General features: G+C 33.9%; 2 protein-coding genes across 3 annotated transcripts in view; one reads left to right on the top strand and one right to left on the bottom strand.

Moving 5' to 3' along the window:
- Positions 1–1,131: 1,131 nt before the first annotated feature.
- LOC101506725 (pentatricopeptide repeat-containing protein At4g02820, mitochondrial) lies at positions 1,132–4,676 on the bottom strand. Its single transcript, XM_004495149.4, has 2 exons — positions 4,212–4,676; positions 1,132–3,896 (listed from the first exon to the last, which is right to left on the bottom strand). Exons 1-2 carry the CDS (start codon positions 4,470–4,472, stop codon positions 2,625–2,627), a joined length of 1,533 nt encoding a protein of 510 aa, XP_004495206.1. The 5' UTR covers positions 4,473–4,676; the 3' UTR covers positions 1,132–2,624.
- A 2,194-nt stretch (positions 4,677–6,870) lies between these two features.
- The window catches only part of LOC101506396 (mitochondrial Rho GTPase 2-like), a 13,689-nt gene continuing 2,679 nt past the window's right edge, over positions 6,871–17,880 (top strand). Inside the window, exons 1-11 of one of the 2 annotated variants that reach the window (XR_012162586.1) lie at positions 6,871–7,254; positions 7,423–7,555; positions 7,676–7,825; positions 8,306–8,482; positions 8,593–8,844; positions 9,527–9,595; positions 9,731–9,786; positions 11,984–12,065; positions 12,831–13,042; positions 13,186–13,255; positions 13,413–13,525. Coding sequence is in view for 1 of the 2 variants with exons in the window: in XM_004495148.4 (XP_004495205.1) it covers positions 7,040–7,254; positions 7,423–7,555; positions 7,676–7,825; positions 8,306–8,482; positions 8,593–8,844; positions 9,527–9,595; positions 9,731–9,786; positions 11,984–12,065; positions 12,831–13,042; positions 13,186–13,255; positions 13,413–13,525 (1,529 nt within the window). In the remaining variant the exon portion in view is untranslated. The remainder of the gene's footprint in view (positions 7,255–7,422; positions 7,556–7,675; positions 7,826–8,305; positions 8,483–8,592; positions 8,845–9,526; positions 9,596–9,730; positions 9,787–11,983; positions 12,066–12,830; positions 13,043–13,185; positions 13,256–13,412; positions 13,526–17,880) is intronic. The other variant, XM_004495148.4, reaches the window with a different exon arrangement.

Here is a 17,880-nt window from a genome sequence, read left to right as displayed (position 1 = left end):
TTTAATGATTACATCAATTCCTTAGTTATGTTTTTTCTTCATTTTTTTTTCTCTTTACGCAATTACATTGATCAAATTTTAAAATGTATTTACGAAATGGTCATTGTAGTTTAAAAATAATTATTTTTACAAAATTGTATACAAATAAATTAAAAATTATTTTAAAAAAAAAATTATTTTTATAACAAACGGGAGTTAATTTTTTTTTAATTCTTTAAAAAATAATATAATTTATTACCCGCAAAAAAAGTAACTCATTTGATCAATTAGATCTACTCCTGTCAAGTTATTATCAACTAGATGTCACAAGAGTACTATCATGGTGGTGCCACCTACATGATATGCTCACGAAGAAATTAAGAGTTGGTTTTAGACATACTATGTTCATAAAAGTTGTCATATATGACATCTAAAATAAAACCCTGTCATAAGATTATATTACAAAAACATCCAAACAAGAAAGTTATAACCTATTCAATACTATCTGTAGCATCAAGGGCCCTTCGATAATAAAGAGGTTGGTTAATTACACGTCACTGGAGACTGGAGTGGAGGAGCAAAAAAAATTTAGGCTGCCCCATTTTTAGAATTAAACACCACATGCAACAAACTAAACCTCAACCATCACATAGATAAGATATAGGTGGATTCAATCAAGTCATTTGAACCTGGATAATGGATATGCAATGAGGAAGGCAAAAAATTGGTTCACTGAAATCTCTTTGCTGTTCTGATTCTGACTCTTTACAAAAGCCAAAATTTTCATGGTATTTGGCTTTGACGGGTATTATTTCTTTCTTTGTCAAGTCTATTGCTTGAGGCAATCTTACAAAGCTTAGAATTCATCATTTGGAGTACCCTTTATGCTCCCTTCTATACATTTTTGTTGAATAAAAGGAAGATATATAGATGGAACCAAAGACATACGTCAAGTAAATAAAACAACACTTCACTTTTCACACTACAATTCATCAAAAAATGATCAACATGAAAGGCTTCACTAACTACGAAGTTCAAAATTTGTTGGCACCGCCAAACAAACATCGAAGTACCTTCGGGTCTCTAAGCTATCAAATAAAACTCAGAAAGGTGAGCTTTATCAATTTTACCAATAGAAACTTCTCTATTCAATCACAGAAAAAGCAAGTGGGTCAAACCACCTACTGAATTGATTAAATTAAGAGAAAACTTAGATTACACAGATAGGTCTTTTTATGTAGAGGAAAGGTATATGATTGTCATCCCAAAAAATGTCAACAGAACAGACTTACAGATAACTCCTTGTCACGAAAATGCTATGTCATATAAACCAAACATAATGCATTGGTTTTCAACAACAAAATAAATAAAAAGAAACTCGCAAGGGTTCACAGTGGCAACGACTATGAACATGTCATACATTGGAGAACTCGGGGAAGGATACAACATGAGGGTCTTCAAAAGAGTAGAAACAATCATATCCCAAATCTTACAAGTTGTCATTATGGTTATCAGAACGGATTATGGAATTATTGTGATCAAAGTGAACAGCACTGCAAATCAGAATTTTTAAAATCTTGTCGCCAATGGTTCTTCAACAGGTGAATCCAATGTAACTGCTGTGTAATAATAATGATTCCTTCAACATTAACTGGTGAATTTGGTGGCTTTGGCAGAACTGCTTTACCACATAGCTAGGTACACTGATGACAATGTGCAACAGATCTATCATTGATGGCGTATTTCATGATGGCTAGGGTTCTTGTTTTTGAATTTATACCATTCACACTGTGACTTTGATGTTCGGGTGAAATGAACTTCTTTGCAAATCTCTCATCAGAAGTATTATGTAAAAGACTTGGAGTGCCTAATATTTTATCATCTAATGGCTATATATGGTATACCTATGCCGTGCTTCACAGGTGAGGGACTTTTATCCTCCCTCACCTTAGATAGCACCACACATTCAGACTCGATATTTAGGTCGACAACACTCCCATCTTAAATGGGGTAGGCGGTCATGCAAGTAATTACAACACTACTGATTCTCTGAAAAAAAACCTGTAGTTACATAAGGAAATGAACTGGAAAATCATATGTTGAAAGTGGATTGGGAAACAGCATTTCCTCCACCATGTTAGAGAATCAATGAGAAGTAGAAACTTAACCAATTTCCACAAATTTCGGAAGCTTACTGGTTGGCATCAAGATCAGCAGCGGCTTGTCCATAAGTAGATCAAACCAGGGCAATGAAATTGTGAATTTGTGACAAGTTGGACTATAGCCCCTCAAAGAACCAACTCAGGAAGAAAACAATCATAACAAGCCGACAACATGTCATCAGGAATAAATTGAAGTATAGAGGCGAGGAGTTCATCTGATTTTGCCTCTAAAATCAAGGTTCAGTACTTGACTTCAAAATCAGTAGCATTGCAAAAAATATTACATTCACAAATACTAATGATCCAATTATTGTAGGGATGGATACAGCATAAAATTGAAGCCAAAAACATTTATGCCTCCCAATTTATTTTAACACTCCTTCAATGAGTGCTTAGGACAGAAATGAGATTGGTCAGTACATAAAACTGCAGCCAAAAAACATTTCAGCCTCCAGTTTATCTTAAGACTCCTTCAATGTGTGGTTAGGACAGAAACCCCGAAACATCTCCCACACACATTTTACTGGTTAGATCCAAGAGCCTATGTGTCTCTTCATCCAACTGAACATTGTCCTTTTTCATCCTCTCAGTGACAATGAGAGGCATTTTACCAGCTGCTGCATAAGTTTTCAGAAATAAGTTATATACATTTGTATTCACATGTCCAGCATCCCGAAGGATAGCCAACAATTGTTCTGCTCCTTCAATATGAGATTGCTCCTGGATGACCGTGAATGCTTCTTGTACTAACATGTCATTGGGAATCCATTTTTTCACACTAGAAATAGCTTTCCTAAAATAATACAGAAATTTGTTTACGTCCTTCTTTTTCAAATACCCCATTGTAAATACTTCCCATGTAGTGTAAGAAAGAGAGACACCCTTTTGCTCTAACTGATTACAAAAAATTTCAGCCATTTCCATCAGGCCTCGATCAACATATGAAGTAAGAAGTAAATTTGAAACTCTGACATCATTGGTACCGGACACAGATTCCCACTCTTTATAGAGGTTCTCAACTCCGGCAAAGTCTCCAAGCTTCAAAAGCGATGATATCATGCAAATGTATTCCTCGTCATTCATTTTGCGAAAGCAACCCTTCATTTTATTCCATATCCGATTAACTTCATCCACATTCCCCATGTTTGTATGCAAACTCAAGAGAGAGGAATATGCAACTCGAGTTTTCCGACAGGTTCTCTTCTCCATCTCTTTCAAAGTAGATGCTGCTTTTTCAAGGCAATCATCCTTTATGCTAGCATTTCTTATGTACAAATTGGTCAATGTACTAAATGTTACCCAGTCCGGGTCTACTTTCGCCTTCTTTAACTCAAGTAGTACTCTTTCTGCAGTCTCAACATCATTTACCGAGGCACAAGCAGTTAACAATAAATTGAAGGTAACAATATCTGGTGAAGTGTTCATCTTTAGTTCCTCAAAAAGTTTAGGAACCTTTTCTAGCTTCCCATTTGATATGTAGAGAGACATCATGCGATTATAAGGAATAGGACTTTGCAAGAAACCACATTCCGACATTTTCAACATGATGGCCTCTGCTTTGTCAGCCAAATTATTTTGTACATATGCGTGAAGAAGGGCAGTGCAGGTTGGTTGGCCTCTCATCTTATCAGGAAGATCCTCAAAGAATTTTTCTGCACTGTTTAAACCACGAACTTTGGTTATCAAGTCCAAGTGAACAGCATAGTCTCCTTCCACTAGTTTGATATCATTTTGCAATTTCATCCATTCGCATACCTGCATTTGCAATAACAAAAAAAAAACTTCAATCACTCCATCCAATAATATACACTAAATTTCTCAACATGTTCAGAATCCCTAACATACAAAGAAGCCAATCGTCGGAAATTCTCAATTTCAATTCTAATCAACCATTTTCACAATCAGGTGTACACAGAGCTATGAAGCACCTACAAATTTATAGTGCGCAAACCATATACTTCAAATGTGGACTATCAAAAATATATACATATACATATCAGTGCATATGGAATCAAATTCGAACTAATTGAATGGTTGATTAAAATGAGAAAACGCGTGGACAGAACGAACCTCGAGCGCGTGTTTGTAGCGCTTGTTCTTACGAAGCTCACGAATCATGCGATTGAGCTGGTACTTGCGAGGGAGCACGTGACCTTCTTCCTTCCATTTATTGATGGCGATAACGGCGCTGCGTTTAGGGTATACGAGGCTTAAAAGTCTACGTCCCAGCGTGTCTGCACCGGCGCCGGGGTTGGCGGCGGCTCTTCTTGCTGGTTCTGTAGAGAAATGGCGAACGGTGGCGAAGTATCTTCGGAGGGAACGAAGCGACATATTGGTATAACTAGAGAATGTCAACTCAAGTGCACCTTGACCTTGAGTTAAGTTGTTAAACCCCAACTACGAACTCAGATCATATGTTCCTTCAACCCTAACATAAACGGAGTACAATATTTTTTTACAGGAGAGAGAAAGCGAAAGAAAAAAAAAACCTAAAACTTTCTACTTTTTAACCCCAATAGCATTGTAGCGGCAATGGGTAGGGTAGTACACTACTTGTCTCCGTATTCGTCGATTTAAAAAAATATTAAGGTATTCTATTCTATATCAGTTTTAATATATGTGTTATTGACTTTAATATAATATTGTTGCGATTAAATTTAAAAATTATTTAAATATTTTAAATTTAACTATAAATTATTAAAATATTTCAAATGAACACTCGTTACAATACATATTTAAATATCTATAATTATATTTTATGAAGTTGCAAGTTATACGACAATATTATTTGAGATAATTGATACAAAGTTGCAAGTACAATTATAAAGTCACGATTAATAAGATATAACTATTAGTTATAAAAGTACAATTATTTATCTATTTATCGTATTCAGATTCTTAAAAAGTTTGTTAACGTTTATCTTTCAATTATAAATATTGTAGTGGTCCAATAATATTAATAGATGTTAAAACATAAAAAAAAAAAAAAATTAAGTAAACTAAACACTAATATAATAAGTAAATAAATAAATAATATATTTATATAAGTGCATGTGCGGGGCGAGTACTATAGTACTCGTACCGGTGCCCATACCCGCTTAATTTTGCGGGTAATTACTCATTCTCATACTCATACACATTATGCAAGTTTTTACTCTACCTATTGTGAATTTCTTTTGCAGGTACCACTGAGTCTATGTCTAATTGTCATCCCTACATTTGCGACCAGCTGAAGTAAAATTATTTTTACCTAGTAGAAGATCCTAAAGATTCCTTACATAGAGATGTAGCATTTTATCATATAAAAAAGAATTTCCGTTGAACAAACCAAACAATCATTTATTGAATTTAAAAAATAAGACATTTTACTATTTTTTTTTTTATAAAATAGAACAATTTAGTGCGAAATTTTAAAAATGAATATTATAATAAAAAATTATGTGTTTCTTATTTTTATAAAAGTAAAATAAAATAAAATATTTCAAAAATAATATATATATATATATATATATTAATTAGAGGATATAATTAAAAAAATTCAATAATATAACAAAAATGTAAATAATATTTATTTTAAAATAATTTTATTTTGTTAAAGTGATACTCATTATTAGATAGATATATTATTATATCATTCTTCAATAAATCAATTTCTATGGTCATGTAAATAGCATAAAAAATAATAAAGTTTGTTAAACATTTACCATTCAAATTTCCAATACGTTATGCTATCGTTAAATTATCATTGCATGTGATTTTATAAGGAATTGGTGCATTTATTTTATTTTTTTAATAATAACAATAATATTAATAATAATAAGGATATATTAAAAATAGTTTAGACATAAAAAAGTGGGGTGTTACACATATTAATACTTATAGGATAATAAAGCAACTAATTTACTATCTATAAAAAAGGTTGTTGGTCTAATGAAAATTGAAAAAAAATATTTTAATTATTTAATATTATTTTTATAATGATTCTTTAAAATATCATTTGGATATGTATTAAAGAGTAAAAACATAAATACATGTATTTATATAAAAAGGAGAAATCTTACTTATGTAATGAGAATTGAGCATGAGAGAACAAAGAGATAGAGGAAGAAATTAGAGATGAAAATGCATTAATGAATTAAGAAGATGATTGAAAAAGGTACACGCGAGAGTCAAATGTAAAGAAATTGGGAGAATTTGAAGATTAAGGAATCACACTAAATTTGAGAGATTAGTTAAATCGAATCTTAGAATCATAATCATTTGAAATTGGTTTAGATCGTTCGCCATTAAAGAGGTGAATTGAGTTGAACATCGTTGAAAATTGAAAATATAGAAAATCTAAAGAGACGGGGGAGAGAAAGAGTAAATCAAATAAATAAAAAATAATAAAAATCTTATATTGTAGAAATACATTTTTCTACTAAAATTTAACAAAAATCTTTATCAAAATTCCATAAAATCCATTTTTTTTTTTAAAAATCAATTAAAATTTGAAAGATTTTGAATACCACATGACTTTTTCAAAAGTTGCAAAAACATCTAATTAAATACCATTAAATTTTTACACTTTATTTAAAAAAAAACAAAACAATCCTAATTAAATACCTCAAAATTTATTTTTATCACATTAAAATCTTAAATAAATACCTCAATATTTTTCCATTACTAGAAGCTTTTAAAATGATTTGAAATCCTAATTCATTACACCAAAAAAATAGTGGATTTCCCGTTATTTTTCGTTATAATTTTGGTTGAATGCATGAATAGAATGCAATGTTTGTTCTCTTAGAAAATAAAATCCAGGTGCCTCTCACGCATGTCGTCGTTCCAGATACAACTATAAAACAGCACCATTACCCTTCCATTTCCGTTACTCCTTTTCTCTATTCTTCGTAACAATGGCATCATCAAGTTCCAGCTCCATCTCCATCCTTCCCAGTGAAGTTAGAATCGTTGTTCTCGGTGACATGAAAACCGGAAAATCCACCCTCATTGCAACTATGGCGTCGGATTCTTACCAAAACAATGTTCCCTCATTTCTTTCACCACTTCGCTTGCCTAACAATTCATTCCCGGATTCTGTCTCTCTCGTAGTTATCGACACTCCTTCCAGGTCCTCCCATCACCATTACCACATTAAATTAAAATTGCTTATTCTCGGTTAATCAAATGCAAGCCCTAGTTTTTTCAATTTAAAACGTGCTTTTATGTAGCAACTCTGATTGTTATGTTATTCATGTTGCAATCTTGTTAAACAGTTTTTTGTTGTTGTTTATTATAGTGAAAGGCAATTAGATATGGTTACTGAAGAACTGAGTCGTGCCGATGCTGTGATTGTAACCTATGATTGTAATAAACCTGCTACCTTTGAGCGTGTGAGTACACACTGGCTGCCTAAACTTCAGAGGCTCGAGGTTGGTGGTTGATTTTGCTTCTTTTGATGTTATTTTCAATGTGGGAAATATGTGAGAAAAATAATAGGTGGGGTAGTAATTGACTAATTGTTTTTTATTTGTTATGATATATTTATATAGGTGAAGGCACCTGTGATTGTGGTTGGTTGCAAGCTTGATCTTCGCGATGTAAGTAAGGAAGTGAACTTAGAGAGTCTCACTACAAATATCATGCAGCAGTTCAGAGAAGTTGTTACTTGTATTGAATGCTCTGCAGCTACACTGTATCAGGTATATTGTTTTTCCTCACTTTTTGTTACTTGGTCATGTTAATTAATCTATCATTTACCCTTTAAATTGAAATTGTTATTGTTAGTATAGTGGAAAATTAGAAAACAACGTCAAAACTTAGTAGTTGTTCATTTTCTTAAAGATCACTCAATTATGTGGTTTACTTATGGCGCACCGGAACCATGCCGCCATTCGTTGCAGTAGTTGTAAGAAACTCGTGCATGTTTGCAATGGTGTAGTTGATTTTTTTTTCTTTTCTTGTAGGTATATGTGGAGGTTTTAAATTGTGGTTGTGGTTGCGTTGAGATCATTGATGTTGCAATTTTTTTTGTTCAAATAGAATGCAATTGCAGTCATGATCGACTCGCGCAGACATTAAAAACCTTGATAAGGATATCTTCTTGATGATATTAGAGTTAATATTTATTTCCTTAGTTTGTAAAACTGAAGTGCATAATCATTAATATTTGTTATTTTTAGGTCCCTGAAGTTTTTTATTTTGCACAAAAAGCGGCACTTCATCCAGTGGATCCTTTGTTCGATTATGAAACAAATGCTTTAACAGATCGGTGTGTAAGGGCACTGAGAAGAATTTTTAAACTTTTTGATTACAACATGGATGGCACCCTCTTTGATCAAGAACTAAATGACTTTCAGGTTTTTCATAGACTTGGTTCCATCCCTGTCTCCTTTTAAATTTGACATGCTTTGAATTTTTATTTAGTTTGATTTAGCCCCTTTATTTTTGAAAATTTGTGTATCAACAGGTTAAATGCTTCGGTGCATCATTGCAGCGGTCTGACGTAACTCAAATAAAAAAAATGGTAGAGCAGAACGTTCCCGAAGGAGTCAATTCTGCTGGTCTTACTTTTCGTGGCTTCGTTGAAATCCATAATATGTTTCTAAAGAAAGGGCGAACAGAGACATTCTGGGAGGTTCTAAGAAAGTTTGGATATGGTAACGATTTGAAACTGCGGGATGATATTCTTAAAGTTCCATCTAAACAGGCTTCTGATCAGGTCATACTTACTTTTTGTTTTTGGCTATTATTAAGCTTCATTTTTGGCTTCTTTGATATAATTAAAAGAGTTACTTTAGAGTACTGGCTTAGTCATTTAATTGTCGTAAGTTTCAAGACTTATGAACCATAGGAAAACTTAAATGTTAAACATGGGCTGTACTAGTAATATTGGCAATTAACTACCAATTCTATGTTTTCTCAACATTGATGATTGTTCAAAATCAACCATTATGCCGGAGTTTTGAAAATTTTAGCTGTGAGCTACTTGCATTGCATCACTAAAATGAATGATTATGAAAAATCTAGATATTATATTTGGTCTAGAAAAATAACTTTTTTGTGTTGCATGGTTACTCATTGTCCAGATTCCAGATATTTTGTTATACTTTAGCAATTCATTTTGTACAAATATGGAAGTTTGAATTATAATTAGTTTCCTGCCATTACTTGACATATAGTTTTATACCTCGTCGATCATTGTTGACTTGAAGAGAGGGATCCAAGTATCTGATGGTACTGTTTTACGATGCATGCTTGTTCAATCAAGTGACAATCTTCATAGAATCATGAGACATAGTATTGCTTTTGGTCATCAAGTCTTGACAAGTTGCAAAGAGGTGATTCCTATTTAACTAGCAACTGATATGTAAGGATATACTTTCTTTGAAATCATTTTGTAGAGTGTGGAGCTGACATGTGAAGCCATAGAGTTTCTGAAGGGTGTCTTTAGATTATTAGATACGGATAAGGTATGTAATATTTTTTTGGATTATCTTGAATTGAACACTTCTATACCCTTTGAACATCCCACCGTAGGTGGCTTTCCATGTGCAATATTTGATATAATTTCTGACTTTCTCTCCGGAAATCTGATGCTTTTCTAGGATCAATTACTTCGACCTGAAGAAGTCGATAATCTATTTGATTCTGCTCCAGAAAGGTGAACTTTCCCTTTAATGGCCACCTAATATTTTTTCCTCTAATGATATATATACATATATGTATATATATATATATATATATATATATATATATAATCCATGTCATTAACTTAACCTTTTTTTACCATTGGTGATGTAGTCTAGAACTTGTTGATTGCCTCCAACCGCTTGAGCTATTGCTTCAGTAGCAAGAGGAGTGATTTTAGTCAATTCGCAGGTTTGAAACTCAATGGCATATTTATAGGACCCGAAAGAATAGAAGAGCTTACAAACTTAGTAAAGCAGGATAATAGGTCTGACCCTTCGCTAGACTCTACCATGGCTTTATAGTACCTAGTTGCCCTTTTAGTGAGGAAGGAGAACAAAAGTAGGTGACTAAGAGTATTATTGAATAGGTTAGGTGATTAGAGAAGTAGAAGCTGAGGCTTAGCATAATAGTAGGATAGGATAGGAGAGGATCAGAGAGGCTCATTAAGAATGTTACTATTGAGGAAAGTAGTGTTGTTAAACGGCGGCGCGCCGCCATTACACCATGGCGTGGCGGATTTTTGGAAAACCTTCACAGGCAATTTGTGTAAAAATGTCTGCCATGGCGGTGCCATAGGCCGCAATGGCGGGTTTTTGGCCTTCCATCGTCTTCCATCGACAACACTGGAGGAACCAAGTAGTAGCTCGGTTGTGACAGGGAAACCCTTTGAAGGCGAAACTCTTGGCAGGAGAAATCTCTTCTTTTTTATGTAAAGGTTCAGCTATCAATTACTGTTTCTATCTATTCATCTATTCTCTCTTCCATATTCTCTCTTGACTCTCTCGTTTATCCTCTTTTAATGCATGAGTTTCAACCAATAGGAGGAAATGTGTTACTAGCATTTTTCTACTGCAAAGAAAAGAGAACTGCTCGAATAAGATACTGATTATCCACGATGAAAATTGTTAGCTTCTTTTTAAATGATGACTGTTGTTAGATTATAAGTGGCTTATATGTGTTGTTCTGGGGTTTTGTGCACCTCTGCAATGACATTTTCTAAAGATAAGGTACTGCTTCATACTTGCACTAATGACCATTTTACAACTGTGCTGGAGGAAATGAAAGGGGGAAAATGTCTTAACTGAAATATCTAGAAATGGTTGTATAGGGTAGTGACAATTCATGTTATGTCTATCGATACAATTGAGTTCTTAAATACTTGTTGGATTGTTGCTGTTCATGAAATCTTGGTAATGCTCACATAATTATGATGAGAGCTTATTAGGTTTGGTAAGTACCTTTTAATTAGTTCATCAACTTCATTTATGTACCTTTTAATTAGTTCATCAACTTCATTTATGAAGGGTTTATTTTTGGTTTTTATTTTCTTTCATTTAATCTAGTCCTGTAGGCTTGTAAATGTTACTCTCTTCGGTCCTTTTTATAAAATACAGTTGGGTTAAATTTAGTATTTAAAAGTTCATGTATCTGGTCCATATTATGAACCAGATTTACATCAAATTTTGTTGACCAAATTTTAACCCAACTGTCTCATATAAAAAGGACCAGAGGGAGTATTGATTGATTGTGAGTATGCTGTAGCAGTTCATAGCGGTGTTGTTATAACTGCTTGACATCTATCTCTCTTATTTTGGGGGAATGAATCATTTCAGTTACTTGAGAAATCTGATGGGCTGCTTACTCGTTTTTGTTGTGACTCTTTGCAACCAATATGTGAGTTTGTAACTGTGTGCACATGTTTAATGTGCTTTTTGTTTCTTGGCATGTACCATTGCCCTTGATAATCACCGATGTCGGAGAGTTGATGTTTCACCCTATTTTTTAATTGATATGTAACCTAACCATAATCCTCTTCTACTACTTTCCTTCTACGTGCTACGTCCTAGATCGCTAGCATTTAGCACTTAGCACACTGTGAAATATTAATACTACACCAATTCCTATGTGCACATCATTCTGTACCTCCAATGGAGAGGGTGGTTTTCTTTTAGGGTATAGTCCTCACCAAACTATTTCATGCTATAAGAATTTGCTTGTTTCATTCATTTATGTACAACTTTGATCTGTCAAGTTTTTTGGAGCCAATCAAATTCCTCTATTAATTGGATGCCTAATAACACGTATATTAAAATAATCTATCTATAGAAGTCTTAGTTTTTCCACCTGAAGTTTTACTTCTCAGGTGTTCTTCTTGTTCTGCATTTCAGTCCGTGGAACAATTTTCCATACAAAGATGCAGCTGAGGCAACTGACATGGGTTATTTATCTTACAACGGATTTCTGTCTCAGGTGACTATTTATTACTTTTTGTTTTATTCTTAAACCTGTCGATATCGGATAGTTTTCTGAAAAGATTTTATATTTCCTGATTCTAAGTATTATTATTGTTTGTATGATCTGCAGTTGTTTTCTGTTACCTCTGTAGTAAAGAGTGAGGTTGTGGTAGGTTCAAAGTAATAACTTATCAAGTTTGGGGAGAAAATTTCTCAGTGATTATTATAAATTTATAATAAGAACCAGGAAAGACACGACAATATGCTTTTGTCGCATAAAATTGTTAAATTGACTCACCTATCATTATCACTGAAGATTCAAATTTAGCTATTCGAGGTAGTTTCTTCATGTAATTGCTAGGGAAGATGTGTTAAAGGAATTTACTCATTGGCGTTACTTTCATTTAATTTATAGAACTCCAGTTTTCTAGTCATCTGGAATACTATATTTTCATTTAATTTATAGAACTCCGGTTTTCTAGTCATCTGGAATACTATCTAGAACTTTACAAGTGTTGTGTCATACCATCTTTTCCCACAAAGAAATTATTGCTTTGTGGTTTTCTTCTGGGAGCACCTCCCTCCCTTTCATCCAATTATCATTTTCCCTATTTCTTGTGTCTTTCAAATGTTTCTATATACTCTAGCAGCATACCTCTGCATCATATGTGTTTTGTTTAGCAGGTAGATTGAAAAGAATTTTGTTTCTTTACCATTCATCTTCGCATTTAGTTGGTAATTGAGTATATTACTGATATATCTTTTAAATTGTATGGTGCAGTGGGCCCTTATGACATCACTAGATCCACAATATGCCTTGGCCAATTTGGTTTACATTGGATATAGATCTAAGCCTGAGGCAGTATTCCGTGTCACTCGTAAAAGATCAGAAGATCGCAAGAAGCAAAAAACAGAAAGAAATGTGTTCCAATGCTATGTTTTTGGTTCTAAAAATGCTGGGAAATCTGCTTTGCTCTACTCCTTTTTGGGAAGGTGTGCTCCTGAACCAATCGTCATAATCAATGGGCCCGAGCTTGTTTCATTTACTTTTAATCTATCACCATGTGAAATCTAATACTCTCATTCTGTTTATTTTGTTTCCTTCAAAGCAATAGTTAACCCTGTCATTTTCACAGGCCTTTCTCAGATAATTATACTCCGACAACTGTTGGGCAGTATGCAGCAAACTTCGTTGAATTAATAGGGGTAAGGATAGGTTTTATAATCAAAAAATATTATTGCCATCTCAATCTAATATACCCTATTGCTGATAACTAATAAAGAAAGTTCCATAGATGTAGTGGATATTAAATGTGTACAAGATGCATTCTATATACTAACAATCCTGATGTTTACCATGTAGGGAACTAAGAAAACACTCGTATTACGCGAGATTCCAGAGGATGAAGTGTCAAGTTTTTTGTCAAATCGGGATTGTTTGGCAGCTTGTGATGTCGCTGTTTTTGTACATGACAGGTGTGGTGCAAAAATGATTTTATGTTGTGTTGCATTATTGTTCCGCTTTAACCACCATTATTAGTAGTATATCGGAACATAACCGAACAATATTTTCTGGATCTGTTTATCATATTTTTTTATTGGTTAGGTGGAAACATAACTGAAAGATCTTCTAGAACCATTTTTTATTCTTTAAAATGCCTACCTTACATGTCGAGTTTCCCTATAAGCTTGTTAATTATTCAGTTGATTAAATTTCTGAATTAAAAGCTTATACTTAACTCCTTAAGTAATTAATCTGACCTATGGATTGTTTTAAAATGCAACAAAAATCAATATGAAATCTAATTTGGCTTGCATTTATGTGGTTCCTGCCTATCTGGAAGAGTATGGTGCAACTGAATTTCATCCCATACAATACTTCTTAAGAATTAGGGTAAAATATATTTATTGAATTGAAATATATTAGATATATATATTTACATCATATATATATATATATTAGATTACTATACAACCAAATTCCTATTATTACTCCTATATAACTACATCTCTATTACTACTCCTATACAACCAAATCCTTATACTTGAGAGATATTTTTAATAATAAAATAAAAATATATTTTGACACTTCCCCTCAAGTTGGTGAATAGGTGCTCTCCATTCCCAACTTGGATACAATTCTTTCAAAGTTGCTGTTGTTTAGCCATTTAGTTAGAAGATCTGTAAGATTGCCTTGAGAGGAGACATATGAAGTATAAATTAGGCCATTATCGATTTTTTCTTTGATGAAATGTCTGTCGACTTCAACATGCTTGGTTCTATCATGCTGTACTGGATTATGTGCTATGCTAATAGCAAATTTATTATCACAATAGAGTTTCATTGGTTCATCCCACTTTATCTTCAAGTCCTCCAAAATGATCTTCAACCATAGTAACTTGCATATCCCTTATGCCATTGCCCTAAATTATGCTTCAGCACTAGATCTGGATACTACACTTTGTTTTTTACTCTTCCAAGTCACAAGATTCCCACATAGGAAAGTGAAATATCCTGTGATTGACCTTCTTTCTACAATTGACCCTGCATAGTCAGCATCAGTATATGCTTCAAGACCTACATTTCCATTTCTTCAGAACAAAATTCCTCTTTTTGTGGAGTTCCTTTCAATTATTGCACGATTATGAGTGCATCTTGCAAGTGTACCTCATTTGGTTGGTGCATGAATTGACTGACTAAGCTTAAAACGAAGGCAACATCAAGTCTAGTATGTGACAAATATATGAGTCTTCCAACTAATCTTTGGTATATTTCCTTGTCAACTGCAATGTCTTCATCTGCATTTTCCAACTTTAAATTTTGATTGATTGGTGTACTTGTTGGCTTACATTTTGTTTTACCCGTTTCCTGCAAAAGATCTGTTATTATTTTTGTTGGGATATGAAAATCCCTTTCTTAGAGTGAGTCACTTAAATTTCCAAGAAATACTTCAATTTTCCCAAGGTTTTATTTTCAAATTCTTTTGCTAGGTGTTGTCCTAACAGTTGTTGATTCTTTTCATCATCAACGATCACTATAATGTCGTTTACATATACTAATAACACTGTTATTCCCCCTAACTCAAAGTGTTTATGATTTCCTTGGCTTTGTTTGAAGCCTAGACCCACTATGACTCTAGCAAACCTCCTAAACCATGCTTGTGGCGATTGTTGAAGTCCATAAAAAGTCTTATTTAGCTTACAAATGGTGTTGGCATCAGTATGCTCACTCTATCCAGAGGGTAAATGCATATAAATCTCTTCCTCTAGATCTCTATTAAGGAAGACATTTTTTACATCAAATTGGTGCAAGTTCCAACTGTAGTTAGCTGTTAGAGATAATATCACCCTAACGGTATTCATTTTTGCAATCAGAGCAAATGTTTCCAAGTAATCCACTCCATACGTTTGAGTAAATCCTTTAGCTACCAACCTTGCCTTGTACATCTCAATAGACCCATCAACCTTGTACTTTACAGTTTGTACTCACTTGCATCCTACATGTTTCTTTCCATTTGGTAGAGAGACCAAATCCTAAGTACCGTTCTTGTCCAGTGTTTTCATTTCGAAGTCCATGGATTGTTTCCATTTCCAGTTAGAGAATGCTTCAGATAGAGAGGTAGGTATAGTGGTAGTGTTCAGGCTTATGAGGAAGGCTTTATGGGTAGGTGATGATTGTTCAAAGCATAGGTAGTTGGATAGAGTGGCTTGTTGGTACATGTCCTAGTATTCTTCCTAAGAGAAATTGGGATATGGAGGTCATTATAAGTTGGCGGTGTGTCAGATTATGATTCTAGTGCATGGGAAGATTCTTAAATCGGGATCACTAGAGTTTGAAGTGTCAAGGAAAGTTTTCTCATGTAAAGTTGGATTGGACTCTTGAATTTGAATAGATTTAGGAATGACCTTTGTTCTTTTTGTATATATACTAGATGTTTTCCATATCTTACATTAGCGCCATCATTTCCATCTTTCTCATAATCAATTTCAATCTCAATTTCTGGTTCAAGAGTCAACTCGAGAAGTAGATGAGACTCATCTTCCTCAAGAAGTAGAGGAGACTCATTTTCCTCACTTGTATTCTCCGCCTAAAGATGAGTTCGACCAAAGTAACTTTCTTGTTCGTAGAAGGTGACATCACATGAGGCATAATTTTTGGGATGGTGGACGATAGCAATTGTAGCCCTTTTTGGTGGAAGAGTAACCGATAAAGATACATTTTAAGACTCTAGGATCAAGTTTCCCTCTATTATCACCATAGATATGGACAAACGACACATACTCTAGTATTATGGGAGTAACCTAGTATTATGGGAGTAAGATTACTCGAGGTGGGCACATTAGGGTAGAACGAGGATAGGGCCTCCATAGGAGTTTTGAAGGCAAGTACACTAGTAGGTAAACGATTTTTGAGGTACAAACTGCTTCTCCCAAAATTTCTAAGAAACCTTATTTTGAAATAACATAGTTTGGGTTTGATCTAACAAGTGTCCATTTTTCCTTTCATCAATCCCATTTTGTTGGGGTGTTTTAACAAATCCATGAATAATGCCCTCTTTTTGACAGAAAGAATGAAGATTGTGATTAAAGTAATCTTTGACATTATCAGACCTAATCTTTTTAATACTTACTCCAAACTGGTTTTTTTATCATGAGGAAGAACTGTAGAAACACTAATGTGACTTAAGATTTTTGTTTTAGTAAATACACCCAAGTAACCTGAATACAATCGCAATAAAGGTTACAAATCAACGTGCACTTGATATATTTGGAACATTTGAAGGACCCCGCACATCTGTATGAATTAAATAAAATGGAAAAGTACTTATTTTATTATTGATTGGAAAAAGGTACACGCTTGTGTTTAGCAAGCTCACACACCTCAAAATGTAGACTCTCTACATCTAGTTTCTTAAAAAAACAAAGGAAATATTTGCTTAATGACTCTAAATGAAGGGTGACCAAGGCGACAATGGTACAAAAAAACCTCCCTAATGGTTTTTATTGATTCTATAAAGGAGTTATTGCTGTTGAGTAACTTCGGAGCTAAGTCTTGGTTATCCAAATAGTAAAAGTCATTCCATTCTCTAGCATTTCTAATCGTCCTCCTCGAATTCTTGTCCTAAAAAACACAAGATTTGTTATAGAAGATAACATTACATATCTTTTGTGAGTTTTTGTATGGAAACGAGAGTAGTGGACAACTTAGCGATATGGAGAACATTTCTTAGGGTTATGGATGGATTTATTTGCACATCTCCTTAACCTGCTGCAGTATAAGGTTACCATCTGCCATTGATATTTTCTTGTTGCTAGGGCAAGGTGAATAAGTGGAGAAATGTGTGGGTAAGGGTGTCATGTGGTCTGTGGCTCCAAAATCTAGTATCCAATATTGATTAAATGGTATATTTGAAGCATTAAGTCCAAAAGAAAATGGAAACGTACCTGAATGTGCCAAACAACAAGTACTTGTTGGTTTCTCCAGACTAGTGGTCTGTGGCTCCAAAATCTAGTATCTAATATTAGTTAAAGGGTATATTTGAAGCATTAAGTCCAAAAGAAAATGGAAACGTACCTGAATGTGCCAAACAACAAGTACCTGTTGGTTTCGCCAGACTAGTGAGTAAAGATCTCAACTTTTCTACCTCATCTTGGTTCAGTTGCATCATACCTTCTCGACTTTCTTCACTTGTACTTGTAGCTGTGTGTGCTTGATCTCCCTTTCTTCTCCACTCCTTGTCTCGGTTTTGAGAGCCCTACTCTCTACTTTGGTGACTTCCCATTCAATTTCTAGCATTTTTCACATGTGGCGAGATTTGTTGCAAGAGGTAC

Source organism: Cicer arietinum, chromosome 4, assembly GCF_000331145.2.
Source record: "Cicer arietinum cultivar CDC Frontier isolate Library 1 chromosome 4, Cicar.CDCFrontier_v2.0, whole genome shotgun sequence".
NCBI classification, from domain to species: Eukaryota; Viridiplantae; Streptophyta; class Magnoliopsida; order Fabales; family Fabaceae; genus Cicer; species Cicer arietinum.
The sequence above is the reverse complement of the archived record's forward strand: the minus strand, read 5'-3'. Positions and strand labels throughout refer to the sequence as shown.